General features: G+C 41.9%; 1 protein-coding gene across 8 annotated transcripts in view; it reads left to right on the top strand.

Annotated features, from left to right (window-relative positions):
* The window catches only part of Cadps2 (calcium dependent secretion activator 2), a 423,408-nt gene extending 415,074 nt beyond the window's left edge, over positions 1–8,334 (top strand). For all 8 annotated transcript variants that reach the window (XM_069996657.1, XM_069996656.1, XM_069996659.1 and 5 more), the window contains 2 exons: positions 1,233–1,337; positions 7,434–8,334. In XM_069996657.1, coding sequence (XP_069852758.1) covers positions 1,233–1,337; positions 7,434–7,607 — 279 coding nt within the window. In that variant the 3' untranslated portion in view covers positions 7,608–8,334. The remainder of the gene's footprint in view (positions 1–1,232; positions 1,338–7,433) is intronic.
* Positions 8,335–24,635: the final 16,301 nt, after the last annotated feature.

Raw genomic sequence — 24,635 nt, 5'->3', positions numbered from 1 at the left:
ATTTATCTTCAGATGAATTATAAACTTATATCACTTAACATTTCTCTTAGAAGTTAACTTCACTATTTTATTATGTAGATGAAAAATATTTCAGATTTTTTTCTGTGTTTGAATAACTAAAACCAGGCACATGCATGCACACATATAATCTGTCATCATAAGTAAATAGAAACAAGACACAAAATCCCTTCTTTTTCAGAAAATCATCATTTCCTAAGTGCTGAATGGGTGCCAATAAATCTCTCTTATCTGAGTGAGCAACATTATCTTCACAATATTACCAAAACCTAGCTCTGTCACCTAAGCACCAAACCCTTTATAACGTCACCATTAATTCCCAGTTGCCTTTATTTTTAAATAAACAACAAAAGTTCTCTCTCTCTCTCTTTTTCTTTTTCTTTTTCTTACATAAGTTACATAGGAGCAGGGCATTCCCTTAAAGCAGAGTTTCAAAGCTGTGATGAACAGAAAAAAACTGAACCCTTCAAAAACATCTAGAAAGTGAAAGGGATTCTTTCAGAATCTGGCAAGCTAACATCTGCTTTGTGATCCTCATAAGATACCAAGGATTTAATGTTTCTTCCTTGACCTCAGTAACTCTTCAGTTCAGGTGGTTTTAAAACGTCTTGGCAAATTCTTAACTGAAAGTAGATGAAGGTGTGATTGAGGATTACTGCTTAGTAAGCTGTGAATATTGTTTACCATTTCTGCAAAATGTTATTTCTGTGTATTGACTACATGGCTTAGCTCATAACACACCTACTCTTTGATTTTTTTTTTAACTTGACATGTGGGATAATAAGAAATGTTCCTTTGAAAATAATTTACCTGTTTTTTTTTCCCCCTGCTGCTTGGCCATCCATTCATTCCCATAATATGTATTTAGTGCCTATTGTTACTCATAAATTGCAAAACAAGCCACCGGGCTACAGAGTGCAAAAACACTGTTTCTCATGAATATGTTACAGCTGAAAAAACTGTAATGCTAATTCCTATAAAGAACAGCCTAGGTCAATTTAGCAGATTTTCTAGCAAAACATACAATTCTGTTAACAGGAAATTATAGCATTATTGACTTCAAGTGCTGATCTGTGGTCATTTCAGAGTGTTTCATTACCCCCTCATTACTGAATCTGTTAAATGAATACTACAGAGGCTGTTTTCTTTCTTTCTTACTTACTTTCTTTTTTTTTTGTTGTTCTCTTCCCCTCTGCCTCCATCCTGACTTCTAGCAATGGTACAGCAATTCCATGAAAGTCATTTGCGTGTGGTTGGCTGATAGACTAGACCTCCAGCTTCATATTTACCAACTGAAGACGCTCATCAAGATTGTGAAGGTAAACAAAATGTGTTTTGATATAAATCACCCACCAGGCTATGAAAAATAATAGTGAGATGTTGTCATATAAGAAATAAAGCATGGTAACCTAACTGAGTGAATGGTAAGACAAAAAAAATAACGTATTAGTTTCCATCTTTACTAAGATGATAAACATGATTTTTTTAATCTTTCTTGTTCTATTTGTTCATGGATAATCACATTGTAAGCTAATGTACATTAGTAGATCCCCTAGCATAGTTACTTGAATGCAGTGGATCCACAAAGTTTTGACATTGACTTTCTTAAGAATGAAGTGCTTTTTCATTATACATTTACTCCATATTTATTAGGGCCATGAATCATTTTAAGTGCTTTTGAAATATCTTTGCCAATAGAATAAGGAGGAACTGCTACTTTATTATATCCAGATACAAAAGTTAATACAATGTTACTGCCCAAATTTCTCTGAAAGTATGTGCCTTCTTCATAAAAGATTACCAATTTAAGTACTGAAGACTTTCCAAAACTTAACACAGGTGTCACAGAAGCTCAATAGGCCATTTTGATTAATGTTTTTCAAAAGGAAAAGTTACAATATGTATTTAATATTCAGTGAGTTTAAAATATATAGGTTGTACTTAATATACTTTTCACACTGTGCAAATTTTAGTGGCAGCAAAAGTGTACCACAAGTTCAACTTTTCTTTTAAAAAATCAACAGAAATTCTATATTATAGCTGAGATATCTAAGTATAAGCTATTAAAAATCAATTGTTCCTTTAAACAGAAACCCTTAACTTCCGTGTTAGCTGTTAATTAATGGACACATATATGTGCACAGCATACTCATGTATTATATATGTTTACACACATATACACACACACACATCTACAGGCAGTGGTCCTCAAAGTGCCATTTCTGTATTTTGAGCACTATTAAAAAAGCTGTAAGTTCTTAGGTAATAATCCATACCTAAGGAATCAGGAACTGAAAATAAGACCTTCCCCCCAAATATGTGTAATAACAAGCCCCCCCAGAGGATTCTAAAACACACTAAGTTTGTAAAGAACTACTGTATTATAATTTAAAAGATATTTCTATCTTCATTAAAACAGTTTCATCACTCTTGTGGTTCCTACAGTCTAATTTAGATACAAACTCTTTTGTGCTACACACCTAGGTTAATACAAGTTAGAAAGAAACTACAAATAGAAATGTTCTATTCCAAAGTCAGAAATTAGCAAATCTTCTGCCTTATAAAACCAAATGCATAAATCACAATAATGGTAACCTTATCGGTCATCAATGTCAGTAAAATTATTGCCACCCACAGAATTTTGATCCTTAGCTACGATAAACCAAAATATTTCTAATCTAGAACAGTTTCTTATGACCTGTTATTAAATTTCATAAAGAAATCGTGAATGTAACTTGTATAACTTTCAATCTAAGATTGTTTTCATAAAAGGAAAGTAGAATGATGTGTTTGCCTTCCATATGCCTGTATTGGTCCTCTGATTCACATTGCAAATTAGCTGTTCACCATCAGCCATCTTTTCAAGGTGATATCTACTTTGTTTTAGATATCAAAAGTTATATATTACTTAATGGACTTAAAGCTCTGTTTTGCTTCTAAGATTAAGATACCCATTTTTAAACTTGCTCATTTATCTCTTCAGTTATTCCTTTCTTACATTTACATGTCTTTATAGGTAATGATCAAGCACCAAGGATAATTATTTTCACCTTTATTGACTTTAATTGACAAAATTCTATATGATCAGGGTATACAACCTGACTATACTGAACAATAACATACATGCATAAAATTTTCCAGTAAATTGTAAATTTGCCAATAAAATTAGCCAGTAAATATCTTAGAGGAAACAATTTTTTAAATTTTGCATTAATAATTTAATTGTACTCTAATTCAATCCGTTTATCTTAAGATAGTATCCACTATGAATATCAGTATTCAATATAAATGAGAAATTTATTTCATAACTAAATTTGACTTTCCATTATTTACTATGCCCAAGAAAGTCCCCAAACACAGTCAGTGCTTCCTTGGGCTGACACATGTACTCAAATCATGGGGTTCTACTTGATGATTTGCAATGATTATTTTGACAATGAAATTCAAAGATAATTAGCCACTTAATATTTTAATTGTTTTTTGTATTAGGAATATAAATAGGATTTATTAATTTCATGCATTATCTGTTAATTCCATACACACTTTCATCAATTCTTCAGAACCTATGGTTTCATTTACAATGATCATTTCCCAGTGATTTATTAAGACACCATTAAGTCCCTGGGAAGGTGGTACGGTGGTAGAGTGCTTACCTTGCATGCATGAGGCCCTGGGTTGGATTCCTCAGTACCACATAAGCAGAAGAAGCCGGAAGTGGCGCTATGTCTCAAGTGGTAGAGTGCTAGCCTGGAGCTGAAGAGCTAAGGGACAGCGCCCAGACCCAGAGTTCAGGTCCCATGACCGACAAAAAAAAAAAAAAAGTGTTTAGAATTATGAAAGCCCATGTAGATGACTTGGACTTTACCTGCATGTTAGAGCAGAGATTTTCATTCAACCCAAGATCTAAGCTACTAGATCCACTTCAGTTCTAGTTATTACTACTCACAAGCATTGATGTTCTTCTGTGGCCATTGCAAACATCAAAATCCACATAACAGTCAACTCTACTCTACAAAGACATACACAAACAAACCTGTTCAGTCATATTGCTCACTTAAAAAGATATTTAAAAGAAGGCCCCAGGAAGCATTGTATACATAGTTCAGGTCTATAAAGGTTTTTGTGTGTATGTGTGAAATTTTAACATGAAAACAATTTATGAAATGAGGAAAAGTATAATTCCCCCAAATAATCTAAATGTCTATTAGATTTATATTCTCCCCAGTGATCATAAGATGTTTGGAAAGAGTTAACATCAATCAACTCCCTCTTTTGCTATAAGAAGTCAAGTGAGCAATACCCTACAGCCAGCATTTGTCTTAAAAGCCAGCCAAAGCCTTGTGGCAACCACTGAGGATGTCCAAGTGTCTGTAAGAGTATATGAATGAGAGAGAAAGAGAGATTGCAAGGATATTTTTCCCTTTTCCCTCACTGAACTAGTTGTTGCTTGCAAAATATGGAAGTAGTTTTACTGATGCACAAATTAGAAAACATTTGGGACTGCAAATACATGATTCAAATCAGTCATAGCAAACTTGTGGATAATTAAGTCAAAGGATAGTCAATCCAGTTACTAAAAAAGGTGAATCCAGAAACTCACTTATATGATTGTGGAACAATCTTCTGTGCTTAATGTATTTTAAATCTAATTATAAAGCAGTAACAGACTTGAACACTCATCCTTGTGATAGCAATGCCATGTGTGTTAGATACCCAATTCTCTAAACAATTTATCCTTTAGATTATGTCCCTGGGTCAAATGTGAATTACCATGGATTTTAGTGTAAGACCAAACTACGGCTCCGTTAGGTATATTAAGTTATGAATCCAAATAAGCTATAAATTTATCACAAAGTTCTTATTCAGCTTTAAAAAAAGGGAATATGAGGACAATAGGTTCATACGTTTGTAAATAAACTGTTAAATTTTAAGTGAAAAGGAATATAGTGTGTTAAGAACAAAAGTACTTTGTAAATCTAACTTTCTGTGGAGACTTCATATACTATTAAGTATTTCTCAGAATTCAGTTTACTTAGACAATGTTAAACTTTTCACATACGAATTGTCTATATCAATATTAATGCAAATGAAAAACTACATCAGTTTTTACTTATGCCATTTTCCTATGACTTCTGGGAGTGGGAGTGATGTTGTAGGTATAAGTCAGATGAAAACAGACAGAAAAGTAATTGTAAAAGTCTCTGTTTCCACTACCTGGGAAAGGTTCTAATTTCCCCATAAGGCAGTTTGTAGAGACAAGGAATGTTAAATGGAGGGATTAAGATGCACTTCCTAACTCACATGATGATTACTTTTAGTTCAAATGTCTGAATGCCCTAATTGTTCCATCAGTGTTATAGTAAGTGTTTTGAACCTGCCTGCTCTTTGCAACAAAATCAAGTGTCCTTTATTGTTGATTTCCATCTCCTAGACTTATGATACTAGATTCTTGTTTCACCTTTTTTCATCTGTTAAGTGCAAACAACAAGATGGTAGCTACCAGACACCTCTTAAGAGTAATGGTATAGGGCTGGGAAGGTGTCTCAGTGGTACAGTGCTTACCTTGCATGCATGAACCCCTGGGATTGATTCCTCAGCACCACATAGGCAGAAAAAGCCAGAAGTGGCACTGTGGCTCAAGTGGTAGAGCTCTAGCCTTGAGCTGAAGAGCGCCCAGGCCCAGAGTTCAGGCCCCAGGACCAAAAAAAAGAAAAAAAAGAGTAATGGTGGGAGGTGAAGGGTAAACAAAGGAGGAGGCTGCAATGCTTGGTAAGAAATGTATACATTATCCTGCCCATGTAATTGTAGCCCCTCTGTACAGTATGTTCTCAAATAAAATTAAATTAAATTTTAAAAAAAAGAAAAAAAGAAAAAAAAGAATAATGGTATATTGGCATTGCTGATACATTGGGCAGTCCGTTGGGGTCTAACCCTTTAGTATTCTAAATCTAACATAGGAAAGTTGACGCATTAAAAAGTAAACATAAAGGAAGCTGTAACAGATCATGCATATGAAATGTACTAAAGTTTTGTTGAGTTTTAAGAATCTCCATAAGAAACAACACTATGGTATCTGTTACTTTGTTTTGTTTCTGTATATGTGAGTGCATGTGGTTCTGGGGCTTGAAATCAGGGCGTAGGCACAGTCCCTGAGCTTTTGTGCTCAAGGATAGCACTCTACCTCTTATGCCACAACTCTACTTCCAGTTTTTGTGATTAATTGATGATGTGTCTGACTGACTTTCCTGCCCGGACTGGCTTTGAACCAAAATCCTCAGATCTCAGCCTCTTGGGTAGTTAGGATTACATGCATGCATGCATGCATGTGTGTGTGTGTGTGTGTGTGTTTGTGTGTGTGTGTCCAACATACAAATTTCCAACATAAACATTTCTAATATACAAACCATAAGTTTACAGTTTTACAAAAATGTAAATATGTGTTTTATTACCTTATCTATAGGAGCTTATTATCGGAACTGGATACTTTCCATTTGAAGGGAATTTCAAAGGGCAAGAGCAAATTTCTCAAAGGCATTTATCCCAAGTAAATACATTTTATAATTCAAAAGCGCTTAAAATGCTTCTTGTACTAGTAATAGGATTAGTCCACTGTTTGGTACATCTGCTTAAAGCTAATGTATTCTATGAAATGAAATATATTTTTTCAGTATTAAAGTCTCCTCTATTGAAAAACTAAAAATACCTTATTTAAATGTATGTAGGCAAATGTTATCTTCGCTACAGTTTATTCCAATAGTAAATTCTGTTTAATTAGTAATGTTTTATGGAAGAGAATTAATTTGTCATTCATAGTAACAACACATTGAGCTTTCATGGTGATTGTAGTTTGACTACTACTGTCCAAAGTCACTTATTCAATTTTCTCTCCAGAAATACACCAGCAGGGTGACTGACATAAGCAGCCACAGTCTAAATCCATTAGTGCATGTTCAAAGATGACTTTCAAAATGCCAGCTGTGGGGACTGAGTTGTGCCACAAGTGGTAGAGCACTTGCCTAGCAAGAGTGAGACCCTGAGTTCAATCCCTAGTACAGCTTTAAGAAGAAAAGAAAAAGGTCCACAGAAATGGAGGGGCAAAGACGGAACAAATGCAGTAATGGTATTCACTGGACACTATGTTGAAAATGAACTATACAACTTGTGTGTGAGGATGGGAGAGAAGAGCTGGGAGAGAGTGAGGGAAGGGATGAAATTGTCCAAAAAAGAAATGTAGTCTTTACCTGACTTATATAACTGGAACCCCTTTGTACATTACCTTTATAATAACAGTAACATTTTTAATTAAAAATGTTTTAAAAGCCAAATGAATGCGTATGCCTGTACATATAGACACACAGACATGTGTGCATGCACGTAATCTTACTTACCTATGCAATTCTTTCTTCTCTCTCCAGAAAACCTACAGAGATTTCCGATTGCAAGGTGTGCTAGAAGGAACACTGAACAGTAAGACATATGATACTCTGCACAGACGTTTAACAGTGGAGGAGGCCACAGCCTCTGTCTCAGAAGGAGGAGGACTTCAGGGCATTACTATGAAAGACAGTGATGAAGAAGAAGAAGGCTGATTACACACAGCTCTGGAAAAGGAAGAAGGACCTTCAATATATCGTTTTGTGTACCTTGTCCTTGTAATTATACTTAACTGTCTTAGCCAAAACAGCAACAACAACAACAAAATGCTTGTATTTCTTTAGGGAGTAAACTTGAAGATATAGTAAAAGGGAAAATAACAAATATTTTTTTTTGGAAGAAGATTATCCTTTTTTGTGTAGTTTGCCTAAAATGAACTTTGGCTGTTTATAATTAGAAGATGAACTTTCCTTTATGGTCTTTATTTATTTTTCTTAGCAGATTTGATCTTTTTTTTTTTTCCTGAGCTACATCGAACTCATGCCCTGTGTTTATTTTCCATAATACTACATTGTGAGAAGACAATATACTTCTGATCACTTCACCAACTCGATTGTACCTCTGTTACAATGTTGTATACCTTGCTGTTATAATGTATGTCCCAGATCTGTTTTGTAGTTAATTTGTCAGTGTTATGGTGTGTGTAACAAATATAATCTTGGGTTTTATTACCCTGAATTGTACTGCAGGTATAATTCTGGTCGTAAAGAACTTCTAAACCCCAATATTAACTAGATTATCCAATGTACTTGTTTGTGTCTTGTTCTATTCTGACCATCTTCCAAGTGTAAGAAATCCCAATGTGTGCTTCCATCAATATACCTTATTCTACTTCAAAGTGTAACAGCTTGCAGGCAATAAAAATCCTTTTGGCCATATCAATTTCTGTATGTATTATTAGACTTATACAGATTAAAAGCAGTAAAAGATACTTGCCTAATTTCAAACATACCAACTGACTGCCTGTGTTTTTGTTTTTATTTTGTTTTATGATTCTTATTTTCAACTAAACATGTAGAAGTTATAAACACTGTATTTTTTTAGCTACTAGGCTTACAACTTCATTAAAAGAATTACTACAGAAAATGCCCATTTCAATGGAAGTATTAATACCATACTCAAATAGTATTCATTATTAAATATTAGTAATGTGAACTAGTATTGATAGCTTTAATAATGTTAGCAATGTTACATAGCAAAATGGCACTAGTCGTGGTGGCTCCCCAAAATTTTTTTTTTGGGGGGGGTCCGGTCATGGGGCCTGAACTTTGGGCCTGGACGCTGTCCCTCAGCTCATCAGCTCAAGGCTAGCGCTCTACAACTTGAGCCACAGCGCCACCTCCGGCTTTTTTCTTTTTGCTTATGTGGGGCTGAGGAATCAAACCCAGGGCCTCAGGCATGAAAGGCAAGCGCTCTACCACTGAGCCACCTTCCCAGCTCCCCAAAATGTTTTCTTGCTAACATTTTGAAAGGTAAACTTTTATTCTTTGTAATCTTCTCAGTATTTATGTGTTTTTCTAAAATACACTGTCATATTGTGCTACTGCATTTATGCATTCATTCCTTCATAAGTAATTCTTGTGGGGGTTTTTCTTCAGGATACTTGAGCTATATGTACTTTTTTATGTTGTTTTCTTGTTTGTTTGCTTTTGACATGGGGTCTCACTTGGACTCAAATGAATCTGGTGCTTCAAACCTACTATGCTGCCAGGCCTACAGGCATACGTACAATCAACTATACTACCTCTACTCAGAGACAACTTTCAAATGAAAGTTATCTATTTATAACAGTAGAGGTGTCCCTAAATGTATGAAAAACATCTTGTACCTTGAAGTTTGTTCTTCCATGGACTTATAAACTACAGTTTAATTACCTAAATTAGTCCATGAAAAAAATCAACATTTTAATTCAGGATTATTCTAAGTAATGTCTAGGTCTAAATGTTGGTTCATGAAAGGTAAGATAAACAAGAAGGAAGGCAGCTTTCTCCATTTCCTGGAGGAGAGACAAACTCTACAGCATTTTTAGGGCCGTTCCTCCCTTTGTTATCCATCATCACACCCAGAACCCTTTTCTTCAAGCCCTCGGGTATCCATTCATGCTATCCTGAACTCCACCATGTCACCAGCTGCAAGCTTGCCTCTCCCCAGCCCACTTTTCCTTTTCTTATTTTTTTTTTTAATTTTAATTTTAGCCAGTCTGGTCCTAGGACTTGAACTCAGAGGCTGGGCACTGTCCCTCAGCCTCTTTGTGCTCAAGACTAATGCTCTACCAGTTGAGCCCCAGAGCCACTTCTGGCTTTTTCTGAGTAGTTCATTGGAGATAATAGCCTCATGGACTTGACTTCTCTGCCCCGGCTGGCTTCAAACTGCAATCCTCAGATCTCAGCCACCTGAGTAGCTAGGATTACAGGTGTGAGCCACTAACCCCCACTCCTTTTTTTGTTGTTGTTGTCTTTTCTTTTTTGGTACTGGGAGTCGAACCCAGAATGTTGCACTTGCTAGGCAAGCGCGTTGCCACTGAGCTACATCCCAGCCAACCACTCCTTTTCTTTAATGGAAGATTAAAATCCAAGCTTCACACATACTAAGAATACACTCTATCATTGAACTACTCCTCTTTCCTTTCCTTTGAATGACATGATTTATATCAGTATAACTAACTCATGTTGTACTAAATGTCAGTAACTGATGATCATTCCTCACCATTCACTCAAGTGGAACTCTTATTTGTTTGTGGTGGGATAGAACTGAGGCTTGAACACAGGACCTGGGCACTATCCCTTAGCTTTTTGCTAAAGGCTCATGGTCTATCACTTTAGCCATTGCTCTGCTTCTGACTTTTTTTTCTGGTTAATCAGAGATAAGAGTCTCATGGGCATTCCTATAGGTTCTGGCTTCATACTACAATCCTCAGATGTCAGCCTTCTGCATAACTAGGGTTTACAGGCATGGGCTACCAATGCCTAGCAAAAATTCTTTTTCTTTAAGGAGTATTTTCTCAAAGAAAAAGTACAGTTGAGAAATAAAGGAAATCCAGGGAAGCAGACAAAATATTTGAAGCCAGGAGGACCAACATATTTGGGATCGTCCTTCCTGTTTGTCCTACAACTGGCTCTCTGAGCTGGTCCACCTCCTGAAGCCCAGATTCTAGTGTTCTCAGCTCCCTCCTTTTACACTCAGATTTCTCAGAGCCTTATTCCCTGTCTCCCACCCCAGACATCCATAACAAGGACAAGAGAAGTGGGAGACAGGTCAGGGAGCTAGTCACTCTTTTAGTGACTACCTGTAGGAACCTTTGGGTCATGAAAAGGCATGTGAAGAAATTTTTTTTTTAATTTTTATTTATTTTTTATTGTGAAAATATTGTACAGAGGGGTTACAATTACATGGGCAAGCTAATGAGTACATTTCTTATCAAGCATTGTAGCCCCCTCCTTTGTTTCCCCTTCCCATCCCTTCCCAGCCTCCCCCCCACTCCCACCCCCATCCAATCCTCCACCCCCCCCACCAAAGTTGTAAAGTTTTTGACAGGACAACTTATACTTCTCATTGTTGCAACAGGTCCACCTGTATTCTTATTTAAACGACTTGTTTTTCCCCTTCCCCTCCACAAATTATACCGACATCAAATACAGTGAAAGCAGGGGTTATACTGTGGGGGAGGGACATACAAAGCAACAAAAAATAATATTATAAATGCGTTATAAACAAATGCATGAAAGAAAAAAAACATTTGAATACATATCTTAGGGTTCATTTTCCTAACATCACCTTATCTGACCTTTGCTGCTTGACTCATACATAAGGGAAATAAGGGAAACCATGGAACTTATGTTTCTTTGGGCTTGGCTTACTTCACTTAATAAAATTTTTTCCAAGTCTTTCCATTTCCTAACAAATGGGGCAATGTCATTCTTTCTGATGGAGGCATAGAATTCCATTGTGTATATATATACCACATTTTCTTGATCCATTCATCTACTGAGGGGCATCTGGGTTGGTTCCATATCTTTATAAAAGGAGTTTGGGGCTCTTCAATTCAACTGCTTGGAGTTTAATTGTTAGAAATAACTTAAAAATTGTTCACTTGGGTGTGGAACCATTAGGATGAACTCCCAAGCATCTGTTTATTCAAGGAAGCCAAATGTTTCATAGCATTACTCTTTAAAAACAAGAAAAAACCTAAGTGAAAACCTCACAAATTTTGCAGAATTTAAAAATTCATTCCTATATAACCCATCCTGGGGCTTGAATTCAAAACCTGGAGTGCTGTCCCTGAGCTTTTGTGCTGAATCAGTTTAACTCTCCACCACTTGAGCCACAGCCCCACTTCTAGCATTTTAGTAGTCACTTGGCTGGCTTTGAACTTTGAGCTAGGATTAATCGCAGGCCACCATACTGGGCCAACAAGGTTTGTTTTTTTGTTTTTTTGTAGGTCGTGGGGCCTGAACTCTGGGCCTGGGCGCTGTCCCTCACCTCTTCAGCCCAAGGCTAGCGCTCTACCACTTGAGCTACAGCGCCACTTCCCGTTTTCTGAGTGGTTTATTGAGATAAGAGTCTCAGGGCCTTTTCTGCCCAGGCCGGCTTTGAACTGCGATCTCTAGATCTCAGCCTCCCGAATAGCTAGGATTACAGGCGTGAGTCACAGGCTCCCGGCTCAAAATCATTTTTTTTTAAATCATTCAAATAGCTGTACTCTCCTAAATGATTTTTGGCAGGCATTACATTCTTTGGACAGTTTGGTATGTGTGGTATGGTAACGAAAACACCTAATGTCCAAGCAGAGTAAGCATATGAGGTAATCTACAAGGAAAGTTTCTCCAAAGACTTGTTTAAAAAAAAAAGTAATAATGCCTTTTACCAGAAAGGAAAAGCACCACACGGAGCGCAGAGGGTTGTTCTTGCAGGCATGCGTTTTTCCACTTGAATTCCCTTTAGTCTTTACTCATTGTGTTTTGCTCAGGGGGAGGGATTTCCTGCTACTTTTGTAAGAAATGCCCCTGCAAAGTGTCTTGAGGCTCTAGGCCATCTCCAGCTCTCATCCCGCCCACAAGGGTCAGGGCCTGGCCTAGCGCCGCCCACCTTCGCCCTCTGGGGAGGTTACTGAATTCAGCCCGAGCATCTTACTGCGGTGATTGAGTTGGACAGAGGTCACCCAGCCCAGCCCTAGCTGCTCAATGTCCCGAAACCCTTTCTGCTACTGAAGTTTGCATCCCAAGAGATATACTCCAGGAAAAACCCTGCTGAGACATCAGGATGCAAGAAACGGACCCGCTGGGTACCAATCTCGCCATAAGTTCCCGGGATGCTGGCGGCCAGGAGCGCAGCCCAGTTGACTTTCGGGGCCCTGTCTGTCCCGAGTTGGGTAGAAGGACCCCAAGGCGAAAGATGAGATCAAGCTCTAGGTCGCATCCGTTCATTATTTTCCCCAAACAGAGAATGGAAATTTCCTGCTCTGGGTCCCTAGAGGGAAGCTACCGATGGATGATCGGGAGAGGTTGGTACTTGGCTGGGGATGAGCGGACGCGCCGCCGCTGGGCTGGCCTCTGGGTGGTCCCCGCAGCAAGGCCAAGCCCGCACCTGCAGCGCCGAGCCCGGCCCACTACTTCTGGCTTTGTGCTGAATTTAGAGGCCGGCCAGGGGACCTTCTTTTCCCTTGGAGTGCTACTCACTTGAATCTTTGGGAAATACCTTCGTCTGGTTGGCCTTGGAAATTTGCTGCAAATGGGGTGGCATCCACCCATCTAGCAAACCTGGGTTGGTCTCGAGTGTCTGTTAACAGAGGTAGCCACGAAATTCGTGCCCAACTCTGAAGACGGCTTTCCCTAGGCCACCCCCACTGTCCTGATGTGGGGTGTGGAGTTCCCTTCAAAAGATCTCCACCAAGACACACTGGTTGCTGTAATTAAAGCAGGGGAAATCACATCTGGCCTGTGGGCAAAGCTCGAGCGGAGCCTAGATTCCAGGAGTCAGGAGCGAGCGTCCGCCACGCATGTGATTGTTTTCAGGGAGAAGTAGACGCTGGAGTGTGAGCACTCACTATCAAAGACGATTCCTGAGCATGACCCAGAAATGGGTGCTTCATCTAACATCACTTTGGGCCAGGGCAGAGTTCATAGAGTCAACGAAATCTGGGCTTGAATACAACTGCCACACCTCTGCCGTGTCTTTTAGTACCGTGGCCTTGGTTTTGGTCTCTTACGAAAAATCGCTGTAATGATTAAGGAAATGAAATGAGTTATGGCCAATAAGTCCCCCCCCCTTTTAGCGTTAGTAATGGAATCCAAAGAAATCTTCGGAATTCTTCTTCATCCAACAGGCACCACCAGTCCCACAGCCAATCTTTCTGGGGTTGGAACCGGTTCCCTTTGGTTCAAAGCACCGGGAATCTCCAGCCCCACCTCTGGAGCTGCTGTGGTCTGTGAACTGACTAGAATCGTCCAGTTCCTGGGCTATCTAGAAGCAGGGTGGGAGGAAAAGAGGAGAGGGGGATGGGTGAGCTGATTCGGGGTCTCCTGAAAGGAAGATCATTGACTTAGCAGCCTCTGAAGCTGAAGCAGGGAAGGATGGCAGCTGGAGACGGATGTATCCCACTTGGGGATTGGAGTGAAACTGAGATTAAAATAATCCTGTGGTCAGTGCAGGAAATTCAAGAGAATGGGAAGAGTATGATGATGTCCATGAACAGTTCCCAAGGTGTAAGGGGGCCTAGAATGACATCCTACAGCCCCAAACAGGAAGGAAACTGGGAGGCTCCAGAGAGGAGAAAGAGGCATTAGGTACCCCCTCAGTGTGCCCCATGATAGTCTCAACCAAACAGGAAAGCATTAAAAGGATTTGGCCAGAATGTAGAGGGGGGAAGGGGGGAATTGCTGAGCTGTAAGAACTTCTAGGGTGTAAGAAAAACTCCAGTCTCACAGAGACCCAGCTTGTACAGGGGGTGCCTCCCAGGATCATCTCCTAAACATCAGTATCCTAGGAATTAGGAGTCCTGGTGGTGCTGGGCACTGCACTAAATGGGTTTGAACAGGCAGAAAGTGAACATAGGTGGGAAAGGACAGTATGGTGCCCTGTACTTGGCTGGGAATGGAGGTAAGGCTTTAAAACAATGTGCATCTCCACCTTGGTCCTTACCTTTAAAGTGGCCAACCAAGAGCGTTTGATCCTCAGATGAAGGGGCTAAATACTACCATGTTTTCAATCTCCCTGTTTCTGGTTATTTAATAATAAGACTGTGGTAATTGTGTGCTTATTTGTGAGTGACAGGGAAAAATATTCACAAATAAATACCCTAGGCTCCTGTCCCCCTCCACACTGATGCCTCTAGAATCAGTGATGGTCACTTTGAAGGGGAAGTGAAAAATTGATGTTTAAATGAACAACCGAGTTAAAAGCCCATCAGATACAGTGGGTGTTCTTCAGGCCTATGTTTGATTGCAGATAAACATCAACATATCCTAGAGTAAAAATTAAAAGTGGAATATCAAGTTGTTTTCTTTGTATCTGTAAATTAATTCTGATTTGCCTTTTAGAACGACTTCCTTCCTCTTAACCCACACATACTATCTCCCTTGAGTGTGATTGAAAGAAAGAAACTTTGATTAAATGTTAAAGTCTATTCTTCAGGGCATTTCCTAGTCTTGCCATTAACCAATATTAATTGTGTCTTTGGAATAAACTTTGGTAGAGAAGTAGAAAAGGTTTTGTTTAAAAAGGTCACATAGTAAAAGGTCAGAACACAGTAGGACTGGAGCTCAAAAATGGAACTTTACCAGGTGAGGGAGTAAGTTGCAGGTGGGTAAGGTTTTGGGGGGGGGGGATTGTTTTGTTTTGTTTTGGCTAAGTCTTCCTATCTAGATAGCCTGGTTCAGAGTTACTGTATTGAAGAAACTTACCTATTGTCATCTATTCAAGTTGCAGATTTTTTGTTTCATTTTGTGATTACAGGATGTGTTCTTTTATAAAACTGACTAAATTTAGAAACTCACAACTGCTTCTTAAGAGACAAAATCTGCTTTACTCAAGCTAATTTTTTGAGAAGCTTTTGTGAAGGTTAATCACTGGATCTACAGAAGAAAATGTTCCTGGGGAATGCAGGACTGAACCTAAGCACCCCCTCCCCCACTGCAGGCTTCTAAGGACAAGTGAAGTTATTCAGGTGGTGGATTAAAATCATCTAGCAAATGTGATTTCTCCATGTCTTTTAATACTTCCATACATTTGACCTCTTATTAAGGAGGTGGTTTTTAAATTCAGTTGTTTGAATTTTTTGAGAAGTTTATAGCTAACTTTATGAAACAAATTCATAGCTTTCATTTGTAGTTTTCTTATTAAAAAAAAAAAAAACTTTTTTCCAGGCTCCTAAGAATGAAGGGAAAGCAAAGGGAGAACCACCAATACATGTTCATGGACAAGCTAGTTGTGTGGTCTTCCCCATGGTGGCTGACCTGGTCTAGAAGGTCAGAAAATTGAATTTTTTTTTTCCCTAGTGCCCAAAACTCCAGAGAGACATGAGTATTTAGGAAGAACTTTCTTTGAAAAAACAAAGGAAAGGTCATTCTTGATTTTAACCCATAATTGGAGAATCCAGTAGTAAAAGGATGGGGGAGTGGGGAGCAAGGAGGAGAAAGACAAAGTATCTCATGCTTAATTGTTAGTGGCAGAAACCGAGGTAAGGTGAGGGCAGAAGAGATTGAGTATGGTTGAAAAAAAAAGCCAATGTCTTCAATTTACATTCCCCAACTACACAGTTGTTAAACCTCTCTGAAAACTAGTTTCAAATAACAGCTGTGTGTTACAGGTAGGTTAGATTGACCAATTCTGTGTATGCACTTCCTAGGGAAAAGATAGCAGCAAAATACAGGAAACAGAATGGGGGAGGGGGCACTTTCATGTTTTCCATTTTCCAATGGCCAGGACCCCCACATTTAAAGAAAAGGAGGGGAATCCTCCGTTGCATACCCTAGACCAAGCTCTTGAGTTTTTCAGGAGATGATGGAGTAGAAGGGACTTCTGTGTGGAAGGGACTTCTGGCAGGACCCTCTTAGCTAAAATATCGAGGGTACTTGAATCCTACATTCCCTGCCCCTCCCATCTTTCTCCCGGCCCAGTGTTTCACAGGGACTCTTTAAGAAAAATGCTGCGAATAGACTTCTGGAATTTGAATTACTGATGTTATTTGAGTCGAAGGCAAAAGGAGGAAAAATAAAAACAAAAATACTTGTTTAGAAAACATGGAAACAATTACGTACATCTAGTTGAGTATTTGAATGGGCAACTGGAAGTCCTGTTGACAGCGGAATCACTCTTTTGGGGACTGAAAGCCTCACCTGCTTAGGAAAATAGTAAATTGGAATTTCTTATTAATAATAAAGGGTAACAGCTTTGCATAAAACAAAACGTTGTCGAACAAATGAAAGGATAGGTCTTTTGAAAAGTGGGGGACCCTATTAGGACCCGTGCTTGCTATGTTTGGTATACAGCATATGCTCTTCATTAAAAAAAAAAAAAAGTCTTTTGCAATTACTTAGAAATCTAAATCGTAGCCATTAAAGCCAATTTCTCTTTTCTCCACTGATCCTTTCCTTTCAACAACGTTGTGAAAGTTCAAATGTTCTCCATCGTGAGTTTAAAACACACACACAACACACACACACACACACACACACACACACAACTCTTGAAAAAGCAGCTAATGTGCCAACACCGGGAACATATCCAGGTTCGTGGTGCGAAAATGGAATATGTGCTGTTGAATTATTATTATTGTCCTTTAGGTTTACATCTCCGCCCTTGTATTATGTAAATTTCTGAGAAGCTGTGAATCACAAGGTTAGGTAGGGAAGGCTTCCCGCTCCCCACTGCCTTTCCAAGCTACAGAGCCGACCCCTTTCCATCTCCGAATGATGTACACAGCCTTGTGCGTTTCTTTACGCTTTTTTAAAAAATCTAGACACAACTTGCCTTCCCACCCTCGACCCAGCCAGCCTCTCTAGGGCCTGCCGCGTCCGTGACGTCACTCGACCAACCCCTGGAGGTGACCTTGGGCGTGGGGATGCTGCTCCCCGGGTTTCCTGCGTCAACACACGGACGCGTCCATAAGGGCCTTTAAGGCTTCGGGGTGTCTCCAGTACCCTCTTCCTCTTTGAGTCTCGTGGAGCGCACGGGCCCCAGTGCTACTGAAATTCAAAGAAGCCACCGAACTGGAATAAAAGAGGAGGTCGTGGAAGGGAGAAAATGCAACATCACTTCCAAATTAATTCCCACGCAGGAAGCAATCATCTAATTCCTTAAGTTCGTCTTCAGCCTCTTCTTGGGATTTTTTTCCCCTCAGCATGTAAATTAGCATTAAACTCTGGAAGCACACCAGGGGAGAAGAAGGCGTGATCTGGGAGAGTAGTCAGCGGGGAGGGAGGAAGGGAGGGGAGAAGATACCCAAACAGCGCCTACTCTCACCCAGAAAAGGGAACCGGCCAGCGGCTGGGTGCTGCTCCGTGGTGTCCGAATAGGGCTTACCCAGACAGACTCCGAAATCCGAAGGACAAATAGAAGGACCAAGCCTTGAGGGTACAGTAGAAAGAAAGTTCTAGAGACCCGGCAATATAGTTAGGAAATTCTCACCCTTTCCCTGGGGCCATAAGAGAACCCAGGGCTCACGTGCTACTTTGCACCGATTTGCCTGGCGCGGAGATGAGAACTAAACACAGAGGACAGCGTGCGGGACAGGAAAGGGGTAGGGTGGGCACATTAGATCACTGTACGGTGTTTTTACGCGGAAGATATGGCCAGGCCGGTTTCCTTCACCTGACATCTAGATTCAGTGATACTTCAGCTAGTTCCCAAGTCGTCAAAGCAAAGCCATTGGAGAATGTTTTGTCCCCCAAATTTTCAAACCGAAGTACGCGCTCTCTCTCTCCCTCCCGCTTCCTCTCTCTCCCTTCCTCTGTCTCTTCTCTATGTGAGTCTCTCTCTGTCTGTGTCCCTGTGTCTCTGTGTCTCTGTGTCTCTGTCTGTCTGTCTGTCTGTCTGTCTGTCTGTCTGTCTGTCTGTCTGTCTGTCTGTCTGTCTGTCTGTCTCTCTCTCTCTCTCTCTCTCTCTCTCTCTCTCTCTCTCTCTCTCTCTCTCTCTCTCTCTCTCTCTCAAGCCCCATCCGGGCGCCCCCTCCCGAAACTTTGGAGCTTCCTCCACCTTCTCTAAACCTAGAGGGGGCGGGGGTGGAACCGCTCCAGGACCTGCGGGGAGATGGAGCGGGAAGGGAGGGGCGTGATCACGCCCGGGGAAGGGGCCCACGGGGCTGCGGGGCAGTGCTGGTCCCGGAGGCTCGGCTAAATTTGGCTGCGTGGCCGCGCTGCCCCGACCTCCGGGGCCGTACACTTGGGAGAGACCCAGGTCGACCAGCACAATCTGGCGCGCACAGAGCTGCAGGAGTTCGCCCCGGCCCCTTCCAAGCCTCCCGAGAGCCACCGCCTCCATCCCCACCAGCAGTCCCACGCAGCGGCCTCCCACAGACTCGCCAGCGTGGTTTTCACGGGTTGGGACCGTGCGCAGCGAGAAATCAAGAGGTGCAGAGTCCGATCGGGGAGAGTTTTCAGCATTTCTGTTTCATTTCGGTCTTCTACTCAATGGCTCTGCTGGGATCGTCGAATCCGGACTGAGACTGGGGGCGGTGGGGAGAGGGCCGGGGGTAGAGTGGAGTGGGGGTGGGGTGCTCTGCTCCCAGGCCTGGGGCCACTGCAGCGGGTTAGCCCGGGCCAGGGTGCGACAAGACAACCCGAACATGGAGGAGGAGGCGGCCGGTGGCTGTGGCTCCGCTCCTGGCGCTCTCAGGCCCCAGAGGCTGTCCAGAAGATTTCGGGAGGTAATTGAATTTATACATGACTCTTTACGGATTTCTGGCTCAAGGATTTTTTTTTAAATTTACTTGTATTGCTTCTCTATCTCTGTATGTTCTTCCTTTGCGCTGTGTTATTTCCATGTCTATGATCGACTTGGATTTCTTGGAATCATTTAAGGAAGTTTGAAAATTACATCAAACTGCTTAAACTTCTCGGTCAGGATCGAGGAAAGAGTCACTCTGTGCTGAATGCTTTTTTTAAAAATTTTAACCACAAAAATGACTTCTTAAACAATTATCTAGGGATTGCTGGGGCGGGGGGGGGGGAAGGGGCTAGGCTAGTGAACAAAATTTTTCCTCTTAGAGTAGGCAAGTTATCTTCTCACTTAGCACTTGTGGGGCTTCAGAATTGTTCACTTCCTAACTTGCAAATTACAAGCGAAACTTGGATTCTGGTGCTTGACTTTAAGCGGCTTCAAGAAAAAGGTTGGAAAAATTGCGTCCCTTCTTTATAATAAACTTCTGTTCCCATCTAGTCCAGCCCTGTGGAAACTGATGAGAGAAAGCTCAGCGTTAGTGTAAGGTAGACAGAATCCCTCGGACCCACTCAGCCTGCTCCTTAACGAACTCTCAGGTTGAAGCTCGTTGTTTTCTTTCACCAACTAAGTTAATATTTAAATACCATTTTAAAAGGAAGAATTTCACCGGGTTTAAACGAAATCGTAATATAAAAGAAATAGTAACAACAAAGGTCTGGAGGCAAACAACAGATTCCTTTTGTTCACCCCCCCCCAAAAAAAAAACAAACAAACAGGAAAGCAGGGCTCAGTAAATTCCCACGGTCCTAACCGGGTGATCCGGTGCTTTACAAGTTTTACCTGGGATTCTCTATTTGTTATCAAACTAAGGAAAACCACACTAGTAGCCTTAAATGTGAACTCGTTGCCTAGGTATTTGTTAACAACCTGGAAAGTTAGTTCCCACTGCAAATTAACTATTCCAAGAACTCAAAACAATCTAGTTTCCTTGAAGCAGGCAAACTCTTCCTATTTGTGTCCTTTAACTTTGCCAGGGCCTAACACACACCAAAAGTAACAAAAGATGAGTCAGAGATTTGGGGTGGGGGGTGGGGGGAGAGAAAGCCTACCGAGGAATTTAGGAATGATTTTCCTTTTCTAAAAATCAGATAAATTGCTTTGGTGCAATTTATTAAACAGGAAAAAGTACCTGAGTGTCTGTGTGTGTCAGAATATAAATAATGCCTCCATCAGCTCAGTTAAGGTAATAATAATAATAACAAACAGAAAGTCAACTGCTCTTGAGAAAAACCAGGTCAGAACTATATGTCAGACCAAAACCCTAAAAATATGGTAAGGGACAAGTCAATGTACTTGAAAGAAGACTGGAGATGTTACCAAGTTCTCCAGTTCTATTTGTTAATTTAACAGTGTTTGTGACTTATTAATAAATACATATTACAGGTAGATTATAGATTATTTACCAATTTGGGCTCTGTTCTTTTATTTATCTCACACTACAGTAAAGTTGGCCAGAAACTACATTTGCCTTTGGCAGGGACTTAAGTAAAAATGTCTGGAGAAATTATGTAAATTCTTAAGTAATAGAAAGGCCAGGGTTTAGAAAGTATTGAAATCAAGTTATATTCTCTAGGGGGAAAAAAGGAGCTTAATCATTTTGGATGAGTGGGACTTGCATTTTAGTTTAGTTTAGTTTAGCAAAGTCTTAATGCAAGTTTGTTACCTGATCTCTTTGTATCAAAGAGACTATATCTACCTTATATTTCAAGCAGGACAAACCACTTAAAATTCAACTTCCACCACAATTTAAGATGATTGGAAGGGCAAATAAATACTGTCTTTTTATGGTTGGAAAGGGAGAAGGATATTTAATTATTACCTACAAACAATGACAAGAAAGAAAGAAAGGAAGGAAGAAAGAAAAGGATTATAGGATTCTTGAAGAAAATCCAAAGAATCTAGAAGAGTTTCTGTTTTGTCATTAAGAAAGAAAAGCTCTTTCAGGTTCTTTTTAGAAAGTTACACATTTTAAATATGGAATCATTTAGCAGCTTCTAAATTTTCCATATATCCTCTGACTCGATTCCTTTTCATTTTCCAAATCGTTAGAAATAAAAAGTGTGACTAGATTTGACAAGAATTCAGAAACCCTTCCTATATACATTTTGAGTTTAAAGACAATCTTCACTGATATCTCACCAAAAGATGACACGTTTTTCTTCTATTTTAAATGGAAAATATTAGCAGATGCTAGCATATCAAGGCCTGGATTTGTAAAGCCCCTCCAATCTTTAGGACTGGCAAACTCAGGGATATCTTAAAAGAGGAAAATAAATGGATGTCTAACTCTATTTGCGTTACTTAAATGACACCGTCAAACACTTCCTCAGAAAAGGCAACCCCGAAAAGACTCGGGAAATGCAAACTGTTGAAATATTCACTCTACAAAACATGTATACCCCTTCGTCAGTACTTTCCCTTTTTTTAATTTAATGTCCATTGAAAGAGAAATTTTCTCGAGGTCAAATGAAGGCTCTTTCGCCATTAAGGAGAGGAGTAGGGGGAGGGGGGAGAACAGAAGAGGGAGGGACACGCGACAAATGTAAAACAAACTGCAGGCATTCAGTCAAGAAGGCAGGTATCGCTCTGGAGGCCGGTAAGTGGTGCGAGTCAGCTGGGCGCTACAGGCTTTGCGTAGCCATGCTGTTGGGTGTTTCTTTGCTGTTTCTTTCTTTTTTTCTTTCTTTCTTTCTTTTAAACCTGGCCCTGGTGTGAAGAAGTGCGCAGGAGGGGCACTTTTCGCTGGTAGGAAGCTTCAGGTAGGAAAGGGAACCCGATCTACCCCAAAGGCAGCAATTAAATTCTTAACCACGACCCATCTGTCGTGGGACAGGGATCTCACCTCCTTCCATCAGCAAAGCCTTTCCTGTGCCCTTTGTCTGAGCAGGGGAAAGGAGTCAGGTTTTACCAACATCAAGAGTAAAAGGGGGGTGGGAGGGATCCAGTGTGGGGGAACCCGGGCCAATGGGGGGTCCGAAGCGCTTTCCGGGTTGTGTAGCACTTTTCCCGTTTTACTCCCCGGTACGTTCCGTGCTCTCTGCCGGTGATTCCTCCTCGCTTCGGGAGCCGTGGGCAGACGAGAGAGGAGGTTCTCCCAGGCCTAGCTATTGAGGTGGGTCTCAAGCCCAAGCTTCTCTCCACCTGGTTCCTGAGCCACCACCCAACTTCAAAAACCCCTCCCACGTTTTCAAGTTACCCCACCACCCGCTCAGCGGCCCTGCCGCGCCCCGGGCATCCGCAGTGCATTGTTTTTTACCCTTGTTGGTTTGCTTCTTGGCTGGGCTTAACTCTAGCACCGAACAAGGTGAGGTTGAGGGCCTGGGTCTTTTGGCCTGTGTTCTGGGGATGGGAGTATGTGTTTCTTGGAAGTCAATATCTTCCGTTTGAGGTCCAGTTTCGTATGTTTGGGTCAAATTGCTCAGCGATTCAGCAATCCCAGAGTTCCCAGACCTCGTCCGACCTCCCACTGTTGACCCTTTCCAGGGCTTTCTCCCACATCGCCCTTGGCATCGCCCCGCGCTTACACGCTCGGGGGTTAACTCACCAGGCAGATGACACCTCGGAGTGTGCGGGAAGATACTTACCCCCAGCGTCCCAGTCGTACCGCCCAGGGGATTGCAGTCCAGTGTGCTCTCTCCACCTCCGGGCGCGGACTCGTACCTTCAGGACTTCCCCCATACCTGCAGCCCCTCTGGCGCGCTTAGCCCCAGGGCTCAGCTCCACGCGGTGGCAGGCTCGTCACCAGCTGCGCTTAGGCAGATGCGCACAGCTGTTCGCTGCGTGCGCTGGCCGGAGCCGCGGGAACCCGCACAGTCTGGGCTTCTGGTTCGGGCATCTTCCGGGAACCTTACCAGCACCCATTCGGCTCCGTCGCAGGAATTTGGTTCCTGGTACCCAACCGGAGGGAGTCCAACTGGGGAATCGTAGGTGGGACGAGCTCTTTGGGAGACAGGAGCGTCGCGGTGGTACACCTCCCGTTCCCGCAGTCCGCCGCGCTGGCGGCACCGGGGCGCACGCCCCAGAAACCGCCTGCCCTGCTTCTAGGGAGGCGGCGTGCAGGCTTTGGCAGCCAGGGTGAGAAACAAGTTTTATTTCTCGTTTCCTTTCGACATAGAGTACTAAGACCTGTAACTGAGCGCAGATTCTAAAAAAAAAAAAAAAAAAAAAGGAAGGAAGGAAGGAAGAAGGGAGTGAAGGGAAGGGAAGAAAGGAAGGAAGGGAGGGAGGGAGGGGGAAAAAGCTGAAGTGGTTTCCCGGCCCCCAACGGAAACTCGTGGAAGGGCACACTCCCGTGTGTTTGGATGTGAGTCAGGGCGAGGTCCGATCTGAGTCTAGGTGACTTGTGGTGTGACGCTCAACTTTGCAAGTTCGAGAGAAGTCTTTCTCCAAGCCTATTGCCAGGGGCATCGCCTTTACAAAAACCACAAACACATAACAAGCCTCCCAAGGCCTGTAATTCTCAGGGGGGCATTTCTGAAGGCCAGTTACCTGCTGGAGTCTTCCAAATGGTTCAGGCTTGGTTCAGGCCACTGGGGACTGGGGAGGCCTGGGCGCGTGCAGCCTTGGGCCCTGGAAGAAGAAAGAGGGCTGAGGGAGGAAGTGGCACGGCCGGGATTCCAGCCCAGCGAGAAAACCTTGGATTTTGCTGCCAGAGGCTTCCTGGCCGAGGTGGCTTTCTGGAGTCTGGCGTTTGATAAATATAGCCTAGCATTTGCCCCTGAATTAGACTCTTGTTTCCTTATTTAGCCCTTGCACAATGATTTTTAGATGATGTCACTTAGAGCTAAACGAGAAAATTGATCTCAGATTTGCTTGGCCTCTCAAGCCTGGTTAAGCAGATTGAGAATTAAAAAGACGGAGGCAGCACGGGGGGCGGGGGAGGGGTGGCTGAAGGGGAGCGCAGTGCGGTGAGCGAGGGCGGGAGCGTGCGCCCGAGAGAGGGCGCGGCGCGCGCGGGTCCAGAGCGCCCCCGCCTCTTCTGGGCGGGGGAAACTCACTCACCAATGAAAAGTAGTCACTGACTGCGGAGGGAGAGAGAGAGAGAGAGAGCGAGAGAGAGAAAAAAAAGTTTTCCTGTTGACTGTTGGAAGCGAATTGAGCAATTATCTAGTTTACCTTCTCCTCTTGGAAGTTAACGATTGGCGAGATCTTGGCTGCGTTATTGACACAACACTTTCTATTGATAGAAATAAGTAGTGATTGTCCCCGAGTCATTGGTGCGCCAAGAACTCTGCGATGGGCTGGCAGGA

Source organism: Dipodomys merriami, unplaced genomic scaffold (genome assembly GCF_024711535.1).
Source record: "Dipodomys merriami isolate MVZ:Mamm:240054 unplaced genomic scaffold, mDipMer1.0.p SCAF_5, whole genome shotgun sequence".
Classification (NCBI taxonomy): Eukaryota; Metazoa; Chordata; class Mammalia; order Rodentia; family Heteromyidae; genus Dipodomys; species Dipodomys merriami.
Note: the sequence above shows the minus strand (reverse complement) of the source record. Positions and strands in the feature narration are given on the sequence as shown.